The sequence below is a fragment of the Nymphalis io genome, chromosome 23, assembly GCF_905147045.1.
Source record: "Nymphalis io chromosome 23, ilAglIoxx1.1, whole genome shotgun sequence".
Classification (NCBI taxonomy): Eukaryota; Metazoa; Arthropoda; class Insecta; order Lepidoptera; family Nymphalidae; genus Nymphalis; species Nymphalis io.
In genome coordinates this window covers 4,231,613-4,250,337 of record NC_065910.1, presented here as the reverse complement: position 1 = coordinate 4,250,337, position 18,725 = coordinate 4,231,613, and the positions used below count along the sequence as shown (strand labels likewise).

Here is an 18,725-nt window from a genome sequence, read left to right as displayed (position 1 = left end):
ACCACCCACTCATCAGATATGCCACTAAACAGCAATACTTAGTAATGTTGCGTTCCGGTTGGAAGGGTGAGTAAGCCTTTTTTTATTGAGAAAATCTTCTTCAAAATACTACCCCGCCCGAGGGGGCGAGGAATTATTTGATGAACAGTTTAAAAAAAAACTCATTTTTACGTTTACATATTTATGGATAGAATAATAACCCGTATTAAACCTTTAATGACATATGACTAAATCTTGACATATACAATATATCTTTAAATATTTTTGTACACTATGTAAAAATGTTCTCTGTGCTCAAATGTTTACAGATTGTCCTGTCGACCGCTTGAACGGTACAAAAGTGAGTGTGCTGCAGCGCCCTTTAGTAACGAGATTACACAAAGTAGTATTATAAAAACTTTCTCCATTAAGAAACACATAATAAACATACGTATCAATTTTCATGGTAATCCGATATACGATGTAGAGGCCTTTTAATCTCAAACAAATACACAAACATATAAAATTGAAGTGTCCGTCTGGTATTTCAAAATAATCTTTTAAGTTAATATAGCTATTTGCGAATTACAGAAATAAAAAAAACCACAGCTGCCTAATAATTTAAATATTTTATAAGTATTATTCAAATAGGTATTATTTTCGTCAGAAACTGAATTCGACGAAAGCGAAGTCGCGGGTTAGGCTAGTTACATATAAAATTATATTTTGTTTACATAACATTGTTAGCGAAAGAAAACAAACGGAACAATAAATTTGTGTATTCTATGCCTTTATTAAAGCAATGATTATTCAAGGAGCATTGTTTTGCTAATCAATGCTCGCAGCGGCAAGGTTTCGTTTGTAATTAAACGTGTTTCATTTTATTATTTAATCAAACATTTCGTATACCTTACTTAACCTTTTAGCTTTGGCGTAATCGGGAATATTTGAACTTTTCATATGTTATTTTTTTATTTATAAAAGTGTGCGTAATTTGTTTGATTACGCTATTAACTTACTATTTAATTTATTTTTATATAGTAATGAAGTAAAACTATCGGTGTGATTGAAGTAACGCAAAATATGTTACGTTTGATAAAAACGCTTTGTTGCAAAATCATTTCACATTTTAACACACGTTAATAGTTAATTTGCTGTTGATGTTGCTAATCGTATTTCGTACTATAATCTGTCCCTTCCTCTTCCTCTTTAGACCCTGAAGCTGCAGACATGATTTAATAAGCCTTAAATAATAGTTCATTATGTTTGGCATCGCAGGAAATACTAATTCTGGGATTCGAACCTTCGGCGCCATGTTGCGCCATTAGTCGAACGATGTAATAAGATACAACTAAAGAGGACGATACGAAGATTGATGACATGTTTTAATTCTTTAGTTTATGTCAAAAGGATCAGATAAAGTAAATTGTAATTTTATTTTTATGTAATACGTTTGTATGTGTGTCTCTGAACTCTTCTAAGCTGTGTGGTACTGCTATCGTGTTTCAGGATTTTTTTTAATTAAAAACAAAATAAATAAAAATTAAATATAAATCCGTACGAACTCGGAGTGGTCAGCTCTTTTGTTATAATCTATTTCAACATCGAAAACAATATGAACGACATTTCTAACAAATATTTATATAAACTCTCGATTTTGAATAGCTTATTGGAATTCTTTTCAAATTTAAAAATATGGCAAAATTCTAAATATTCTATATTCGCTTTAAAAATATATCGATTCGATCATTCAAATTTGTTCGGCCATTCAAAAGCAATTCACTGCAACAAACCAATTTTCCTGTAACAAAATATTTGATAAGCAAATATTATTTAAATGCACTCTCAAACCAATCTGAAGCGATGTCAGACAAAAAAAATCAAGCGCTATTCAAATATGGCAATAGCCTCTCGTTAGTAGAATTGTACCGCAAAAAAATTTCAACGTTCAATAGAACTGTTCTATAAGAAACAAATTCGATACTCTACTTGAACACTCACAGTAGTCGCTATATCAACGCTTGTATCATATAAATATTACCATAGCTCTGTTTTCATTTTTTAAATTAGCTTAAATAGACTTTTTCTAAAATTAAAAAAAAAGACCTCACTGTTTTAGTAATGCTTGCATGTTTTCTTTTATTTTAGCCTATTGTGCGTGTTATAAATTGTATTAACTTTTATTATTTAAGTAATTTTATCTCTTTTACCTTTTACTGCACTGAATGTGCAGTAAAAGGTAAAAGAGTTTCTGGTGGTAGGATGCTAACATCCGCCTGGCTTGTTACCACCGTACGCATGGTGAAAAACTCGTGAAGTGGCTTGCAGCCGCGTTTCGAGGTCAGCCAGCGTACAGCCAGTGCCCGAGCGAGTATTGCTGCGATGGGTGTTGGTTCAGTGGAGACGGCTGTTGAACCAATGCCGGGGGAAACTGTATTGACCTGCCGGACAGGGAGACCCGAAGAAACGGCTGTTCCGCTGGCCGCCCGTGGCATAGTACAGGGGCCCGAGCGTGCCTAACCAGCTCGTGAGGCTGCCCCACCAGGCCACGCATAATCTCGGGGTGGACCGTCGTGCCGGTTGGTGACCGGTAGGTGGGGTACCGGCGGCCACTTCCGGGGGGGTTCGGGGGTTGAATCCTTCAAAGCGAAAGCCGTAGTATGCTTGTTCGTCAGGATGGATGTTTGCTGTCACTGACTGCGCTGCTTGGAGGACCCCTCCTTCTCCATGTTGGTGGTACGTGTGGACCTGGTTCGTCAGAGCCGAGTCTACGTGTGCCTCTACAGATCCCACAATGGTGACTTGGAGACAAGCCGATTATTTGACCATCTTAGTCGGGTGGCAGATGTTGCGCAAGAGCAATTTCCTAACGCGGAATTGGTGTTTTTGGGGGATTTTAATGCTCACCACGAATCCTGGTTGAAATCCCTCAAAACTGACCATGCTGGAAGGACTGCTCATGCTTTTGCTCTCACACATGACTTGACCCAACTGGTTGATCAGCCCACCAGGATCCCAGACATTGATGGGCAAGCACCTTCTCTACTGGACCTTCTGCTGACTTCTCACCCGGTGGAATATCAGGTTGTGGTTCGGGCTCCTCTTGGCTCTTCGGATCACAGCCTTATTTCTACCAGAGTGCCACAGGCCAAGCTGCCGCCACTAGCGGTATGCAAACGTCGCGTTTGGCACTATAAGTCGGCGGATTGGGACGGTATGCGCGATTACTATGCGTCGGTCCCTTGGAAGGAACGTTGCTTCAGTGGGAATGACCCGACAGCTAGTGCCGCTGCTGTTTCTGGCGAGATCATGCTCTGAATGGAATACTACATTCCTAGCTCAGATCTCGTCAGTAGGAGTACGCGTAACCGTTGGTTCACTCGTGAATGTGCCGATGCTGTATCATCTAAGCAGGCGGCATATCGCAAGTGGATCAACGGCTGCATTAGCGGGACATCTAACATTGACTCACTGAAAGCATTAATAAAAATTCCAAGTCCTGTAGAAAGGCATACACGAGAGCGGATGCACAACTCATTGTACAGATTGGTCATGACCTTGTTTCGCATCCTAGGGGCTCCCGTAGCTTCTGGCGTCTGACCAAGTCTGTGCAAAACAATTTCTGCCAACCTTCGCTGCAACCGCTCAGAAATCCAGACGGATCGCTAGCTCACAGTCCGCAAGAGCAAGCTGATCTCCTGGCTAAACTCTTTGCCGACAATTCCATCATCGATGATTGTAGTGCACTGCCACCTACAATACCTGCATGTGGCCATACGATGCCTGACATTAAAATCAGGCAACGTGATGTGCGTGCGGATCTCCCACACTCTTTCTTTTGCATATCAATGATATGCTCTCTCTTGGGAACATACATTGCTATGCAGACGATAGTACAGTGCATGGTGGATACCACGGACGCGCAGTGGCTGGGCGAGCGGAAATTGAGGAGAGGCGGAAGGATCTTGTCATTGAACTCGATAGGACGTTAGAGCTCATCGCCAAATGGGGCTCTGAGAATCTTGTTGAGTTTAATGCCAAGAAAACACAGGTATGCGCTCTCACGGCGAAAAAGTCAACATTTTCCCCTCTTCCCTCCCTCTGTGGTACACCGCTGGTGATGCAAAGCAAAATCGCCATGCTGGGGATTGACGTTCGCTGCGACCTTAGTCCAAGGGATTACATCGAGGCTGTTATAAAAACAGCTTCACGGAAACTCGGAGTTCTGAACAAGGTGCGGCGCTTTTTCACACCACAACAACTGTGCCTGCTGTACAAAACACAGGTACGGTCTTGCGTGGAATATTGCTCGCACCTTTGGGATGGCTCCGCTAAGTACCTACTTGAGGCCTTGGACCGTTTGCAGCGACGTGCCGTACGCATTATTGGCGACGTAAAGGTCACAAACACCCTTGAACCTTTACAATTGCGTCGTGAGATAGCAGCACTGAGCGCTTTCTATCGACTGTATCACGGCGAGTGCTCTGAGGAATTATTCTCTCTAATTCCTGCTTCCCCCTTCCTTCTTAAGTCCACGCGAGCTGGTTCTCGATGTCACCGCCTAACTGTGACATCAATTCCATCGCGAACAAAGAAATTTGGCAACTCCTTTCTTTGTCGCACTTCCAAAAAATGGAATTCCTTACCAGCTCACGTGTTCCCCTCCTCTTACAACCCGGGTTCCTTCAAACGAGGCGTGAAGAGGCATCTTGCGGGCCGGCAAGGCGAAGGCGGCTAGTGTAGAACGTTTTTCCCGTTTGTACTGGCCGTCGTCGCGTTTGGACTCTACTACCACTTACCATCAGGTGGAGTAGAGTCATTTGCCCTCTCGGCGAATATAAAAAAAAAAAAAAGAAAATGTAGCGTTTGTGTTGGCAGCGTATGTACAAGGCGTAGACTGAAAAGCAGTCTAGCTGAGATTACGACCTTTTCACCTAATTATGATATTGTTAACTCTTTTTTTATGTTGTACCTTAATTTTTTTGTCTTTGTTTCTTTTTGGTGAATACAGTTATTTATTATTACTATTATTAAATAGTATAGAATAAAACAACACACAATTCTATAATAAAATATAATATATACACAGGATGTATAAGTGAAACTGATTTTATAAAAACCTCAAATTGGTCCTTAAAAAAAATCGAACACCAAATCATAAAAGAATATGTAAATGGTCACTCAATAAAAAAAAATCTTAAAAATGTTAACAACACAATTAAACACGTCACACACGTCAACAAATCACAAGTCATGCCAATAATGAATTATTTATTCTACCTTTGTGTCCACCAACAAAATGGCGGTTTGAAATTGGCACGCGTCTTTTATAACAAGAACTGATTCTCATAATGTTAAATGGGTAAAAGAATCTCCCAATTATAAATTTTTAAATTGATTTTTAAAGAAGTCCAGTCTTAGTTACATCTTTTAGTCGATTGCGAATATCTCATCTATTGATGTTTCATATTGTATTGAGTTCATTCTATTTTAATCTTTAAAATGAGAATTTTTTTTATTTTTGTTGATGTTTTCATTCATTTTTTTGTAAACATCTTCAAATCCTCAAGGGTTTTTGGCTGAGATCTCTTATAAGAGATTCCTCGTACTTTATACGTACACTTTTTTCTCATTAATTAAACCTTGTTACATTTATTTATTTATTTTTTTGGTAATCCAACAGTTTTTATACATAAGTTGATATATTGACTATTATATAACATATAATTAAAACCAAAATAGGATTACACAGGTAACTTAAGCATATTATTAACTAGAAGACGGTAGTAAAAGTAAAACTGTTTACGGGTGGGAATCCAATATGTGCGTGTATGTGTGTGAGTGTGAGTGTGTGTGTGTGGTGTGTGTGTGTGTGTGTTATAATGAATTTTTATCTTTTTTAATTATAGCTTTTTTAAAAGCTAGTTTTGACATGCTGAACAGATCTATTTCTGAGTATTTTGAATTATATGTGTGGACCATGCGATTAAGGACAGAGTTGTGTGCATAATTAGTGTTTAGCTCAGGCGTGTGGAATAGTGCTGTGTGTCGTGTGCGGCGATTAGGAACTCTTAAATACAAAACGCTCAATAAATCGTTGCAATCTATATCTCCGGTTATTATTGCATGTAGCATATACATATCGTAATGTCGTCGTCTCGTTTCTAATGTTTCAATATTATATTGTTTACATATATCAACATAATCGTTAAATTCTTTAAAGTCCTTGAAGCAAAAAAATTTTATGAACTTTTTTTGTATTCTCTCCAGTTTTTCTTTGTAAGTTATATAATTCGGAGACCATATACTACAACCGTATTCTAGAATACAACGTACATAAGTAAAATATAAAATTTTTATGCATTCAATATTATTAAAAGATTGACATATACGTTTAATATAGCCTAATTGCTTATATGCCTTATCAGTAATGAGTTCTGTATGCTCTGCCATCAATAATTTAGAGTCTAATTGAATTCCAAGGTCACGCACTGATTTAACTTCTTGTATCGGCTTGTTATCAATATTATAGTTATATTCAATATTTTTATACTTCCTAGAAAATGTTATTTTTACTGTTTTTTTTTAATATTAATCGTTATTTTATTTTTTTCGTAGTAATGTGAAAGATTATCAAGGTCACGTTGCAATTCAATGCAGTCAGATGTGCTACTTATTACTTTATAAACTTTTTTATCATCTGCGAATAGTAAAAAACGGGAGTGCTTAAAACAATTAAATATATCATACAAGTATACGTTATACAGTAACGGACCTAATAGTGATCCCTGTGGGACCCCTGAAGTTGCGTATATGAAGTCACTACGAGCACTACCTATAACAACTGCTTGCTGCCTTTTTGATATATAGGAACAAAACCACCTATGCAAGTCACCTTTGATTCCAAGTTCTTGAAGCTTTTGCATAAGTATATCATGGTCTACTCTGTCAAACGCCTTTTGAAAGTCGGTATATATTACATCTACTTGCTCTCTATTGTCCATTGCCATGTAAACAAAATTAGTAAATAGTGATAAGTTTGTTACAGTTGATCGTTTTTCCATAAAGCCATGTTGTTGTACGGGTATTGAGTTATGGATAATAGGTACGATCGCCTTATAAACAATTCTTTCAAAGATTTTACTTATTGTATTTAATATGGAAATGGGTCTATAATTTTCTATTTTATTCCTTGGTCCTGATTTATGGATTGGTATGATTAGTGTTTCCTTCCATTTCGTTGGAAAAGCGCTAAATACATTGACAGACTTATTATATATTATTGACAGTGGCTCTGCTAATGCTTTAGCACATTTACTGTAGAATATGGCTGGGATTCTGTCACTTCCTGCTCCTTTTTTATATCCAGGTCTTTAAGTATTTTATAAACTAATTCTTTGTCAATGTTGAGGTTACAAATAGTATCATTTGTATTAGGCTCTTGGATATGTGTGCTGTAAGCATTTCCATTACGCTTGGCGAAAACACTTTCGAAGAACTCACAGAATCCCGTGCATATTTCTGTAGGATTATTGAATTGACGATCTCCTAAGGAAAGAGAGCTAGGATAGCCGTTCTTACAGTTTCGAAAGTATTTTTGGTACCACCATAATCATGTTGGATCCTTTTTAATGTTCTCCTGCATTTTTGTTTGAAATTGGTTGTAATACTTAATTTGAGCTTTCTTTTGTCTGAATCGTAATAGCGAAAATTCATCATAATCACGTGGATTTTTAGATGATTTCCAACGTGCATGAGCTTTAAGTTTGTCTCGAATTATATGTCTTAGGGATTTGCTATACCAAATGGGGTAGTGGTTAAGATATTTGCCTGTGGTATTTGGTACATGTTCGTCTATTATTTTGTTAATAATGGTATAGAAGTTGTTAACTATGTCATCAATAGAATTACCGTTTAGAATAGATTGCCAGTCTAACTTAATGAGAGTATCATTAATAGCATTAAAATCCGCTTTTTGGAAATTTAATTTACTTAAAGGAGGTACATTAAGTTCTCTTAATAGAAAATCTGAGGCATCAATTTCGAGACTGGGGTGATATTTATCTTCAGCAACTAAGTTTTGATTCGACCTTTGAACATCTAGATAAGTATTTCCAAAAACTAAGTCCAAAATGTTGTTACTACAATTTGATATTTTGTTAAATTGTGTCAAGTTAAAACCGCTGCAGGTTTCAATAAAATTAGTTGATACGGTCTGTAACAATGATGATCCACGATTAAAGTGCAATGGCCCTGTTCCCTCCCAGTCAATGTGGGGAAGATTAAAATCACCCACTATTATAAAGTAATCTTCAGGTAAGTGTATTAACATGGATGACAAAAAAGTAGTTACTGTCTCAATACGTTTAACTTGATCAATATCTGGTGGTATATAAAATACACATCATATTCACGATCAAGTCCTTTTTTTCACGCAGTGGAAACCTCCATGGGGGGAACTGGGTTATGTAGGATTCTTACCCATTAAAACCATTGGGACGGCCGTTCTCGGCACGGATCGGAGACGCTGCGGGATCGTGTTGATATAATGCATCCGCGACCTCTCCCGTGCTGTGCTCCGCTCGTGGCTCGGCGGAGCTCTCCTCAGTTGGCGAAGGTAATCACTCACGCATTCATGGCCCCAGCGTTAGGTCCTATCTTTTAAGATAGGATCAACGCCCGGGGCGTTGGGGCTGTGGGATTTCCGAGACGACGCCGGCGTCGTCTCCGCCGAGTAGGATCAGCCAGATCAGATAGGCGCACCGTACAAATTTATTAAACCCTTATATAAATAAGAAATAAATATTAATTTTTTTGTTCTCTTTTAAATTCCTCGGATGAAAAATATTACAGCATTTGTAAATAAAGTTTGAAAGATAGGAAAAGAAAAATTTTGCCTCAAAATTATATATTCCACTAAGTTTATATTTTATCATAGAATATAAATGCCACTAATATTTAGTTTCTTTAAATTTGCGTAAATATAAATCCTGTAATTTAATCAAATTAAAAGCTTTTAAATACATGAATGTTGCAACGGTCCGAGTGTGCCCGGAATGGAATTCTGTACAATTGACTGATAAAATCTGTCTGGAACTGTATATTGACTTAAATGTAACAAACATACTCGTTTTCCAGTGACGTCGTTTTCAGTGTTGTTCCAACAAACGTTAAATATATTGTTCGTGTTTTGACTATAATCTAAAAAATATACATTTATATATGACGAGACAAAAAGTATCTTTACCGACTATAGAAATTACTAATATTGTGGCGAGTTTCTACCAAACAGACAGAATAAGAGTAGAAATAGCCTGAACCTGAGTTGGAGGTCGCGGATTCAAGTGGTTTAGTGTTCGGTAATGTGTCTTATGAATGAAAGATGTAGCAGATTCAGTGTCAAAATAGAAAAAAATATATAAGGAAAATTGAAAATAAATGTTTACTGGAAAAGAAGCAAGGATATGGAGAAGGATTAGTGCCTTCATATACCCCGTGTAGTGTAAAAGATGTCCTCCTGGCCAATTTTGACCACGGCAGCCAATCCCAAGAGAGATAAGCCAACCAACATATTATAGTGCACAAGTGAAACATAGATGCACTCTCTATCTAGACTCTCCCCGAGTACACACTTCCAACTTCCGGGCTGCTTTGAAAATCTTTAAAATTAAAACCCAATAATTTTTTATCGCTTCGACTTGGAATTTAAACCTAGGACCTCGGGATCTGCGGCTTTACTATCTAGCCACTAGACCAACGAAGCAGTCAAAGGTGGTTTTAAGCCTAGAAGTAAAAATGATACTAATACGGCAAAGTATATATTTTTTTCCTATTCACGAGTGAATATAGGATTCTTATCATCTCAGGATATTAATTTTTCTTGGGTTGTAACACGTTCTTAATTTTTTTAGAATATTCAAACGAAATCTTATCTAGTTTTAAAACGCAATACGGGTTTGCGTAAAGATAAAGAAGTCGCGGTGAAAATTCCTATTTTTTTTATTATAACTTAGAGATATTTATATATATATTATAGACGATGCAAGTAAGTGCTACTAAAAACACATACGGTAATCGACAAGGAACAACAGATGGTTTTTGCTTGTTTAACATAGAAACTCGGCAAAACTTCAAAATGCATATATAACTAAGCAGGTACAGGTGCGCCAAACATCTACACATTGTCACCTAAGCATAGCCGGAACTTAAACCAGATCTTCTAAACCTGACGTGAATTTAATTCTTAAACTTAAATTAGTTCCGAACTGAATATACTAACCGGAACGGCGAGTGGCTAAAAGTTATTATCAAACAAGAACGTCCTTTAAGGATTCCGTCTGAATACATTACTTAACACCTTTAAAGTTTTAAAAGGTTCCCTGTTTACACTATTTCTTTTCAATTCAATACTTCAAGATCGAAATGGATTTTTCTTATTCCTATGTTCCCTTATATCTCCATTAGGTACAAGTGGACTACCTGATGGTAAATGGTCACCACCGCCCAAATAAATTAACGCCGTTAGAAATATTAACCATCCCTTACATGACCAATGCTCCACCTACCTTAATAACTGAGATGTTACGTCCGATCAGGTCAGGTCATAAGATGAACTTCGAAATACAATTATCATTCCTATCAATTATGTTAATGAAATCTGAAGGTGAACATACGATATTTGAGTAAAATATACAAATTACCGAGAGACCTAGCATCTTTTCTATGATATAATTAAGCTCATAAATGTCAATACCTAAGCATTAAGAAGCATCAAGACCTCTCTAGGTCATATTTCACGCTGACACAAATTATTTAGGTCAATACATTTGTCCATGGATACTAAAAGGAGAACTCCTCTAAGTTTTTTTTATTATATTGAAACGTTTTATCTTGATTGTTCTTTAAGGATTGGATGTATTAGATAAGAAATCGGAGTCAAGTGTAACTGAATCATTCGATATTGATGTTTAAAAACAACTAGCTATTATGAGCCGAGTCGGTACGTCGGCTGGCATAAAACATTTTAATTAAAGGTTCAAAATCTACGTCTTATCTTTTGAGTTTGTATTTTCAGCTCGTCGGCTAAGGAAATCTTGTTTTTTAACACTATTTCGATACATGTATCCTCCAAATGCTATTATTATTTTTAGTCAATGGCGCATATAAGTTTCTGACATTTTACAACCGTGTCCTGCATTAGTTTGGAGTTCTTTCTTACAAAAAAGTTCTACTTTATTGGGGAATCTGGGCTTTAGTAGATAAACACTTTTTTTTGCTGATGTCCTCCTCAATCTCAAAGGAGACTAGCCAAGTGCACTCCCTATTTCCTCACTCTCATAACCGATGGGACGGCAAATTCGACACAACCAGAAAGAGTTCTGGCGCATATTAACAATTAAATTCATTTTAATTTTTTAAATAACATAGTACTTTTTGTAGAGAAAATTTTAGTAACACACGATAAAGATGCGTTAAATGCATTCTATATCTGAAAAAAATACACTAATATTTTCTTTAAATGAATGAAACTATGATAAAATTTTAACGAACATTTCATCACGAAATCGATTTGCCAAATCCAAACGAGACGTCCTTACTGGCGAAAATTGAATTTTTTAAGCCATATAAGGCCTTTATATAGTGTATTTTTATAGTTTTATTTGTGAAAACATTGCGGTAATAATTTAGCGGGCCGGACGGCTGACTCAAATAAAAGTCGAAAAAATGTCGTTGCTAGCCACATGCGCTTTTGGTCCTGCTGAGCCGAATTTTCAGTTTATTTCTACGTATGACAGCGGCTAAATGGATTTCCAGTGGACTACAAAGTTCTGTACAGTATAATACTTAATCCCTTATGATAGTTTAGTTTATTTAAAACTATTTGGTTAATAATATTAAATAGTACTGTTTAGCGGTAGAATAAGTGATAATTGGGCGGGACCTACCAAGACGGGCTTGCATAAAGCCCTACACCGAAGTAAAATAAATCGTAATAGATTAATTTGTAATTAATTATTTGGCAAACCACCGGACTATACTAAATCTAGCTACTAAATCTAACAGCACAGCTATCTGCATTTTGATTACTAGCAAACTGCAACGGAACCCCTTTAGATACTAGAAAACACTTGAAAAGACATTGGTGCTTGCCCGGCCGCTGGGGCAGAAAGGTTCTCGAGTGGCGATCAGGAACTGGAAGATGCAGCGTGGGCAGGCCCCCTACAAAGTGGACCGACGACTTAGAACGATTCTCAGGAAGCCGTTGGATGCGGGCAGCGCAAGACCGGCCAAAATGGAAATCCTTGGGGGAGGCCTTTGTCCGGCAGTGGACGTCTTCCAACTGATATAAGATACTTTGAAATATACTTTATCTAATAAAACAAGAATCGTCTAAATTGGCTGGGTATTCCATGCAGAGTTATGCGTGATATAATCGACAAACATGTAAAAAATTAGTAGACAAACAATCAATGATCTGTTTTCTTACCTATAGAGAATATTATTTTGTTAAATTTGGACTTTCCAAATTCAAAAAATACGCTGTGTAATAAATAAGAACCATCAAAGTTGGATTACTCAGTAAAATGTTAAACACGCATCGAATTGAGAAACGCTTCTTGTTTTAGTAGGTTAAAAAATAGTGATACATACAAGTTTTGCTATCATCCTACTTTAAATAACACTTCACATTTCAATTGTTTTGATTAAATATTGTTTATAAAGCAAGTTCAATATTATTAAGACTTATTTCGTAGCAAAACTATGTAAATCATATTTAAAATGAATAGTTTTATTCTAATCGTGTTTTGTGTAATCATACTGACTGCTAATGTGACAGCGAATGAGAGTAAGTAAAATACTATTTATTTTATGTAAACAGTGATCAAAGTATCACTGAGTTTGATGCTTTGTGTTTTAAATTTATTTAGTACTCAGCGGTGAAGGAAAACATCGTGAGTAGCAAACTGCTGTCGCCGCTTTAACATGTATCTACAGTATATAACGTTCAAATAGTTTAACGTCCAACTTCATAATATTGTTAATTTACCCAGTCATCAGATATTCACTGGTGGTAGGGCTTTGTGCAAGCTCGTTCGATTTAGTACCACCCATTCATCAGATATTCTACCGCAAATCAGCAGTACTCGGTATTGTTGTGTTCCGGTTTGAAGGATGAGTGAACCAATGTAATTACAGGCACAAGGGACATAACATTTTAGTTCCTAAGGTCGGTGGCGCATTAGCGAAGTAAGCTATGGTTAAAATTTCTTACAATGCCAATGTCTATGGGCATTGGTGACCACTTACCATCAGGTGGCCCATACGCTCGTCCGCCTACCTATACTATAAAAAAATAAGTTTTGCTTATCATTTAATTAAAAAATCGGTACGGTTTATAAATGGATCAAAATAAATTTACTAACACCTTGCGTATTGCAGCCTGCATAACTACATTAACTTCTTATATTAAGCACTAGAAATATTTAACAACCTTGATTCAACTTATCATTAATTTTTTTTTTATTATTTATCACATATTACTTAAAGCAGTTCGTTAGTTTAGTTTTATCTCACAATATTTTCTCGTAAATTTCTTATCTAATACATGTAAGTCCGGAGAACTTGTTAGTTCAGGTGCACTCCAGAATTGTTCAATAGTTTCCTAGCAGCGAACTATCTTAATGTTACAAACATAAATTCTTTTATATTATGGGCATAAATAAGAAGTTTGAATCAAAATCTTTTACTAAGTTTTGTATAATATCTGATGTATCTCGCTTTCCATAAGCTTCATCGCGACTTCTGAAACTATACCAAATATCAAATTCATAGCAGCGATAATATAATAATAATAATATCCTGGGACATTTTTCACACACGGCCATCTGATCCCAAATTAAGCTTGTACAAAGCTTGTGCTATGGAAACCAGACAACTGATAAACTACATATACTACTTTTCTTTTGTAAATACATACTTATATAGATAATTACACCCAGACTCAGGACAAACAGACATGTTCATGCACACAAATATCTGTCTTGGGTGGGAATCGAACCCACAACCTTCGGCGTGAAAGGCAAGTGTCTACCAACCACGCCAACCGGCTCGTCAAATATATATATATATATATATATATATATATATATATATATATATATATATTTATGTAAAGTTATTTGTTCTGGTAGTAATCGTATGCATTGTTGATCAAACTCGAAGGTGTTTTATCATCAACTTTAAACATTATTATCGAGTATCTTTAAGTATAGAATCCTTAGTAATATTTTATAAGTAATAGTATAAACATCCTGTGTAAATAGTTATTATACCTATGCGAAGCTGACATAACTTAGCTTAACTAGCTAACTTCAGCTAATAAACTTATTGTTAGCTACTCTGTGCGATTTCTTCCACCCTAAACGTCCCGTTTCAGAAATGTCGAACGAAGTATATTTTTATTTAGGTGATAATATTAGATACATTTCATATAAGTATATAAAGAGCGTTCGAAGGCACAACAAGCAATTATTACAAAGATTAATTGGCACAACACCTTCCCGGCCGGAAGATCGACAGCTTAATTAACAAACTGCTTCTTTGGATTAAGTAATAAACGCTTTTTTGAACATCAGTTGACATAAGATTAAAACAAAGTAAAAATATATTCATTATCGTATGAATGACTAAAATAATTAAAGCCTTATAAAGAATGTAATTGTTGTTACGTTTCTAGAGTACGTCGTTTGCTATTACGGAACATGGGCAGCGTATAGGAATGGCCTCGGAAAATTTGACGTGGATAACATCAATACAGAATTATGCACGCATATCGTTTACACATTTCTCGGAATAAATAAGAGAGGAACTGTTGTATCTTTAGACCCCTACTTGGATTATCCTGACGATTGGGGTAAAGGTGAGAAAAAAAATACCAAATATAACTTGTAACAATTTTTGTCGTTAATAGTTGTTGTTCTAATTTTTTCCGTTGATATCACAAGTAAAAGTAAAAGAATATTTTTTTTCAGATAATTTAAGGAAATTCATTACACTTAAAGATCAAAATCCGAATGTTAAGTTGATATTAGCTGTTGGAGGATGGAACGAAGGATCAGCTAAATATTCCATTGTAAGTAAAAAGCTTCAGCACTTTAAGTTGTGATCGTCTTTTTTTACCTTCGAATTAAAAAATTTCAAGAATTATTAATTTATTGATAAAAAAGTCAAAATAACCCTTAAAATAAATAGTACATATCTCATTGACGTCAATAAAATAAACAATTTTATAATTTAGATGGCAGCAACTCCCAAAATTCGAAAGAATTTCATCACCAGCTCTATTCAAATTATTCAAAAATATGGCTTCGATGGCTTAGATATCGATTGGGAATATCCAAACCGTGGCGATTCTGTCTTTGGTCAAGACGATATTGATAATTTCACTCAGCTCTTAAAAGAATTGAGAGAAGAATTTGATAAGCATGGATTACTCTTGAGCGCTGCTGTTGCTTCTGTAAAATCAATGGCATCTTTATCATATGATATTCCAGCGATTAGTCAGTAAGTAACATTTTTTACTCATTTCTTCTGTAACAACAAACACGAAATTCTCCACAGGACCCGTCGATTACGTCAGAACACGGAATGTAAGAAAGTGGTATGCGAATTTGATTAAAGTAATTATAACATTTAAAGGACATAGGACAAAAAGAGCGTTTAACCAGGCTGGCTTGCAGGCTTTAATTATTTTTCAAATGAGATAGAAAGGAGTACTTACAGGATAGCTCCAAGTTATTTAACTTATACAAAATATGAATTCAAGATTATGTTCTAATACTCTTTATTATAATAATAACGCATCTTTCTTATTTCAGATATTTAGATTTAATAAATGTAATGTCATACGACATGAGCATACCTTCTGACCTAGTTACTGGTCACAATTCTCCTCTTCACAAGCGCGAAAGTAATGTAGTTATATCAAAGGAAAATCTGAAGTCTGTTGATGGTGTTTTGGAGTATTGGCTTAAGCAAGGTATTATCTTAATTTTCATCGGTAAAGGTGGATTAAGAAAATCATATTTAATACGACTTTCAATAGAAGCTTTAAATGCTGTCAAGAGTTTTCAATTACTTAACAAATAAGTCAAAATTTGTCACCAAAGAAATTAAATACGATACTTAGTAGTAGATTTTAGTCCAAATACAAATGTTTTTAATAAAAAAATTAAATCGTAGTTAAGATGTTACAGAAAACGAATGAGACCATAAACTATACTAATGCTCATCATAATCTCACTGTACATCTAATATTTTCTCAGGTTGTCCACCAGAAAAACTTATCCTAGGCTTACCACTTTTTGGTCATACGTTCAAATTATCGGATGTAAAAAATAATGGAGTTGGAGCTTCATCAAATGGTCCTGGAATTTCGGGACCTTACACCGCTACGAATGGATTAATCGGATATAATGAAGTAAGTTATAATTAAACTATTATTAATACATTATAAACACTATAAAGAGGACATATAAATATTTTATTGTGTATGTACGTATGTTGACTGCCGCGTTAGTCTAGTAGCTAGATGTAAAGCCGTAGACCTATTCCGGGTTAAATTCCTAGGTTAGGCCAATAATAAGTTATTGGGTTTTTCTGTCGAAAATTCTTAGTAGCAGCCCGGAGTCTGGAAGTTGGAAGTGTATTTCACTTCTGTCTCGAAAAGCATGTAAAACACCTGAATTCTTTCTGGTCTGAGAGTCAGGGAATAGAGATTGCACCTGTTTTTGCGCACACACTTGTGCACTATAATAAGTCCTGCACAGTTGACATTCTCTATCTCTCTCTTTCTCTATTGAGATTGGCCGAAATCGGTCTGAAGGATTATGATTATTTATGCATGTATTTGCGTTTTTAATAATTCCTTCACCCTTAGAAAGCTACTTTATCCAGAAGTAATGTATATTATACACAAATAAAATAAGCAATTTGTATTAATTTTATTTTAATGTAATTTAAAGTAGAAAATATTAATTATGTTTTTGACACCAAAGACACTTAAGAGTTTTAAAGCGTAAGAAAAGTTTATAGGAAACCTTAATTTGACTGTATTTTTTTTTTATTCTCAATTACAGTTATGTTTGAAGTTGCGTAAAGAAGCTTGGGATATAAAATACGATAATTCTTCTAAAGTACCTTACGCAGTGCAAGGAAAGAACTGGATTTCTTATGACGATGCAAAATCATTAACAGCTAAAGTAAAATATGCCTTACAATTTAATATCGCTGGAATTATGCTCTGGAGTATTGAAACTGATGATTTTCTTGGGATTTGTCAATCAGACGATTATCCCTTGACGAGAGCTGTAAATATTGCTTTAGGAAGGTCTATTGAATCTTCCCCTACCCAAGGATCGTCGACATCAAGTCCCTCTACGTCAAAACCACCAACTATTGGTATAATGATTCTGAATTTAAATTTTGTTATCTAAGGTTTTTACTTTAATTTTTATACAAAAGTAAAATTGTATTTATTATCTTTCAGATCCAATAGAAGAATTTCATTGTAAGGACACGGGATTTTACGCAAATCCCGAGGAATGTTCGTCTTACTTCTACTGCGTCAAAAGCGCTAGTGGCAATTTGGTACCAAAACTCCTTCATTGTCCGGGAAACCTTCATTGGGACCAGAAGAATCAACTCTGCAATTATCCTGATCAAGCAAATTGTTATGCTTAAATTTTATTTTTTCATATATGTCTGAAAAGCTCATCACTATCCTTTCGAAGTTTCATATCAGTTATATTCTAATGCTAAGATGCTCGATATAAATTGGACGTTGGTATATCTTTTTGAGATTAATTAAGCGTTTGGCCAATCATCATGGAAGTTGGCACATATGTTTTTTTTTTATTGGAAAAGTTTTTGTATTATATATTTTGTGACATCTCGTTATCTGGTGCTGCACTTCAACTTCTATACCATTCAAGCGATTACCATGAAAATAATTGGTATATAATACACCAGCAGGATTACGTTTCTTGAAATCTTCTTAAATGTAAACTATAAAAGCCTTTTGCCAAACATAATTTTAATTTAATTTAGTTTATAGTATAGGTTGGCGGACGGGCATATAGGCCACCTGATGGTAAGTGGTCACCAATGCCCGTAGACAGTGGCATTGTAAGAAATGTTAACCATCGCTTACATCGCCACCAACCTTGGGAACTTAGATGTTATGTCCCTTGTGCCTGTAATTATACTGACTCACTCACCCTTCAAACCGGAACACAACAATAACAAGCACTGCTGTTTTGAGGTAGAATATCTATCTAGAAATGCGGTAGAACATCTAGATTATTTTTAATGTGATATAGCTTAGTACAATTATTTTGTAACATTTTGTAAGTGTGGTATGAAAATGTTATGTATTAGTCACACACTATCACCATAATGTACCCAAAAGATTATCAGTATAAATTAAATCGATTAGCACTACATAGGTTTTGAAATTTATCTCCTATTTTATAATTAAAACTGTATGGCATAAATTATACATATGAGTATATATAGACTACTGTCGCCAACGATTTTGTAGATACTCTGGAACTTAGCCTTACACTGTGGCTCCAACCGCGTTAAATATATTTTTCACGTAGATCTATTCTATATTTTTCCGTAAGTCTCGTAATTTGTATGTTCATGCACGTATCCAGGTCCTCGGTTACATCAATTGTAAATTT

General features: G+C 35.4%; 2 protein-coding genes across 3 annotated transcripts in view; one reads left to right on the top strand and one right to left on the bottom strand.

The window, feature by feature from the left end:
* The window catches only part of LOC126777663 (UBX domain-containing protein 6), a 410,195-nt gene that overhangs the window by 327,165 nt on the left and 64,305 nt on the right, over window positions 1-18,725 (bottom strand). The window lies entirely within an intron of this gene.
* On the top strand, window positions 12,691-18,480 carry LOC126777654 (acidic mammalian chitinase-like). 2 transcript variants are annotated; one of them, XM_050500772.1, is made up of 9 exons: window positions 12,691-12,826; window positions 14,717-14,899; window positions 15,012-15,112; window positions 15,278-15,543; window positions 15,858-16,018; window positions 16,305-16,459; window positions 17,118-17,383; window positions 17,423-17,439; window positions 17,528-18,480. In XM_050500772.1, exons 1-9 carry the CDS (start codon window positions 12,760-12,762, stop codon window positions 17,719-17,721), a joined length of 1,410 nt encoding a protein of 469 aa, XP_050356729.1. In that variant the 5' UTR covers window positions 12,691-12,759; the 3' UTR covers window positions 17,722-18,480. The 2 variants fall into 2 exon arrangements, with proteins under 2 accessions (XP_050356729.1, XP_050356728.1); XM_050500771.1 differs by having other exon boundaries at window positions 17,118-17,439.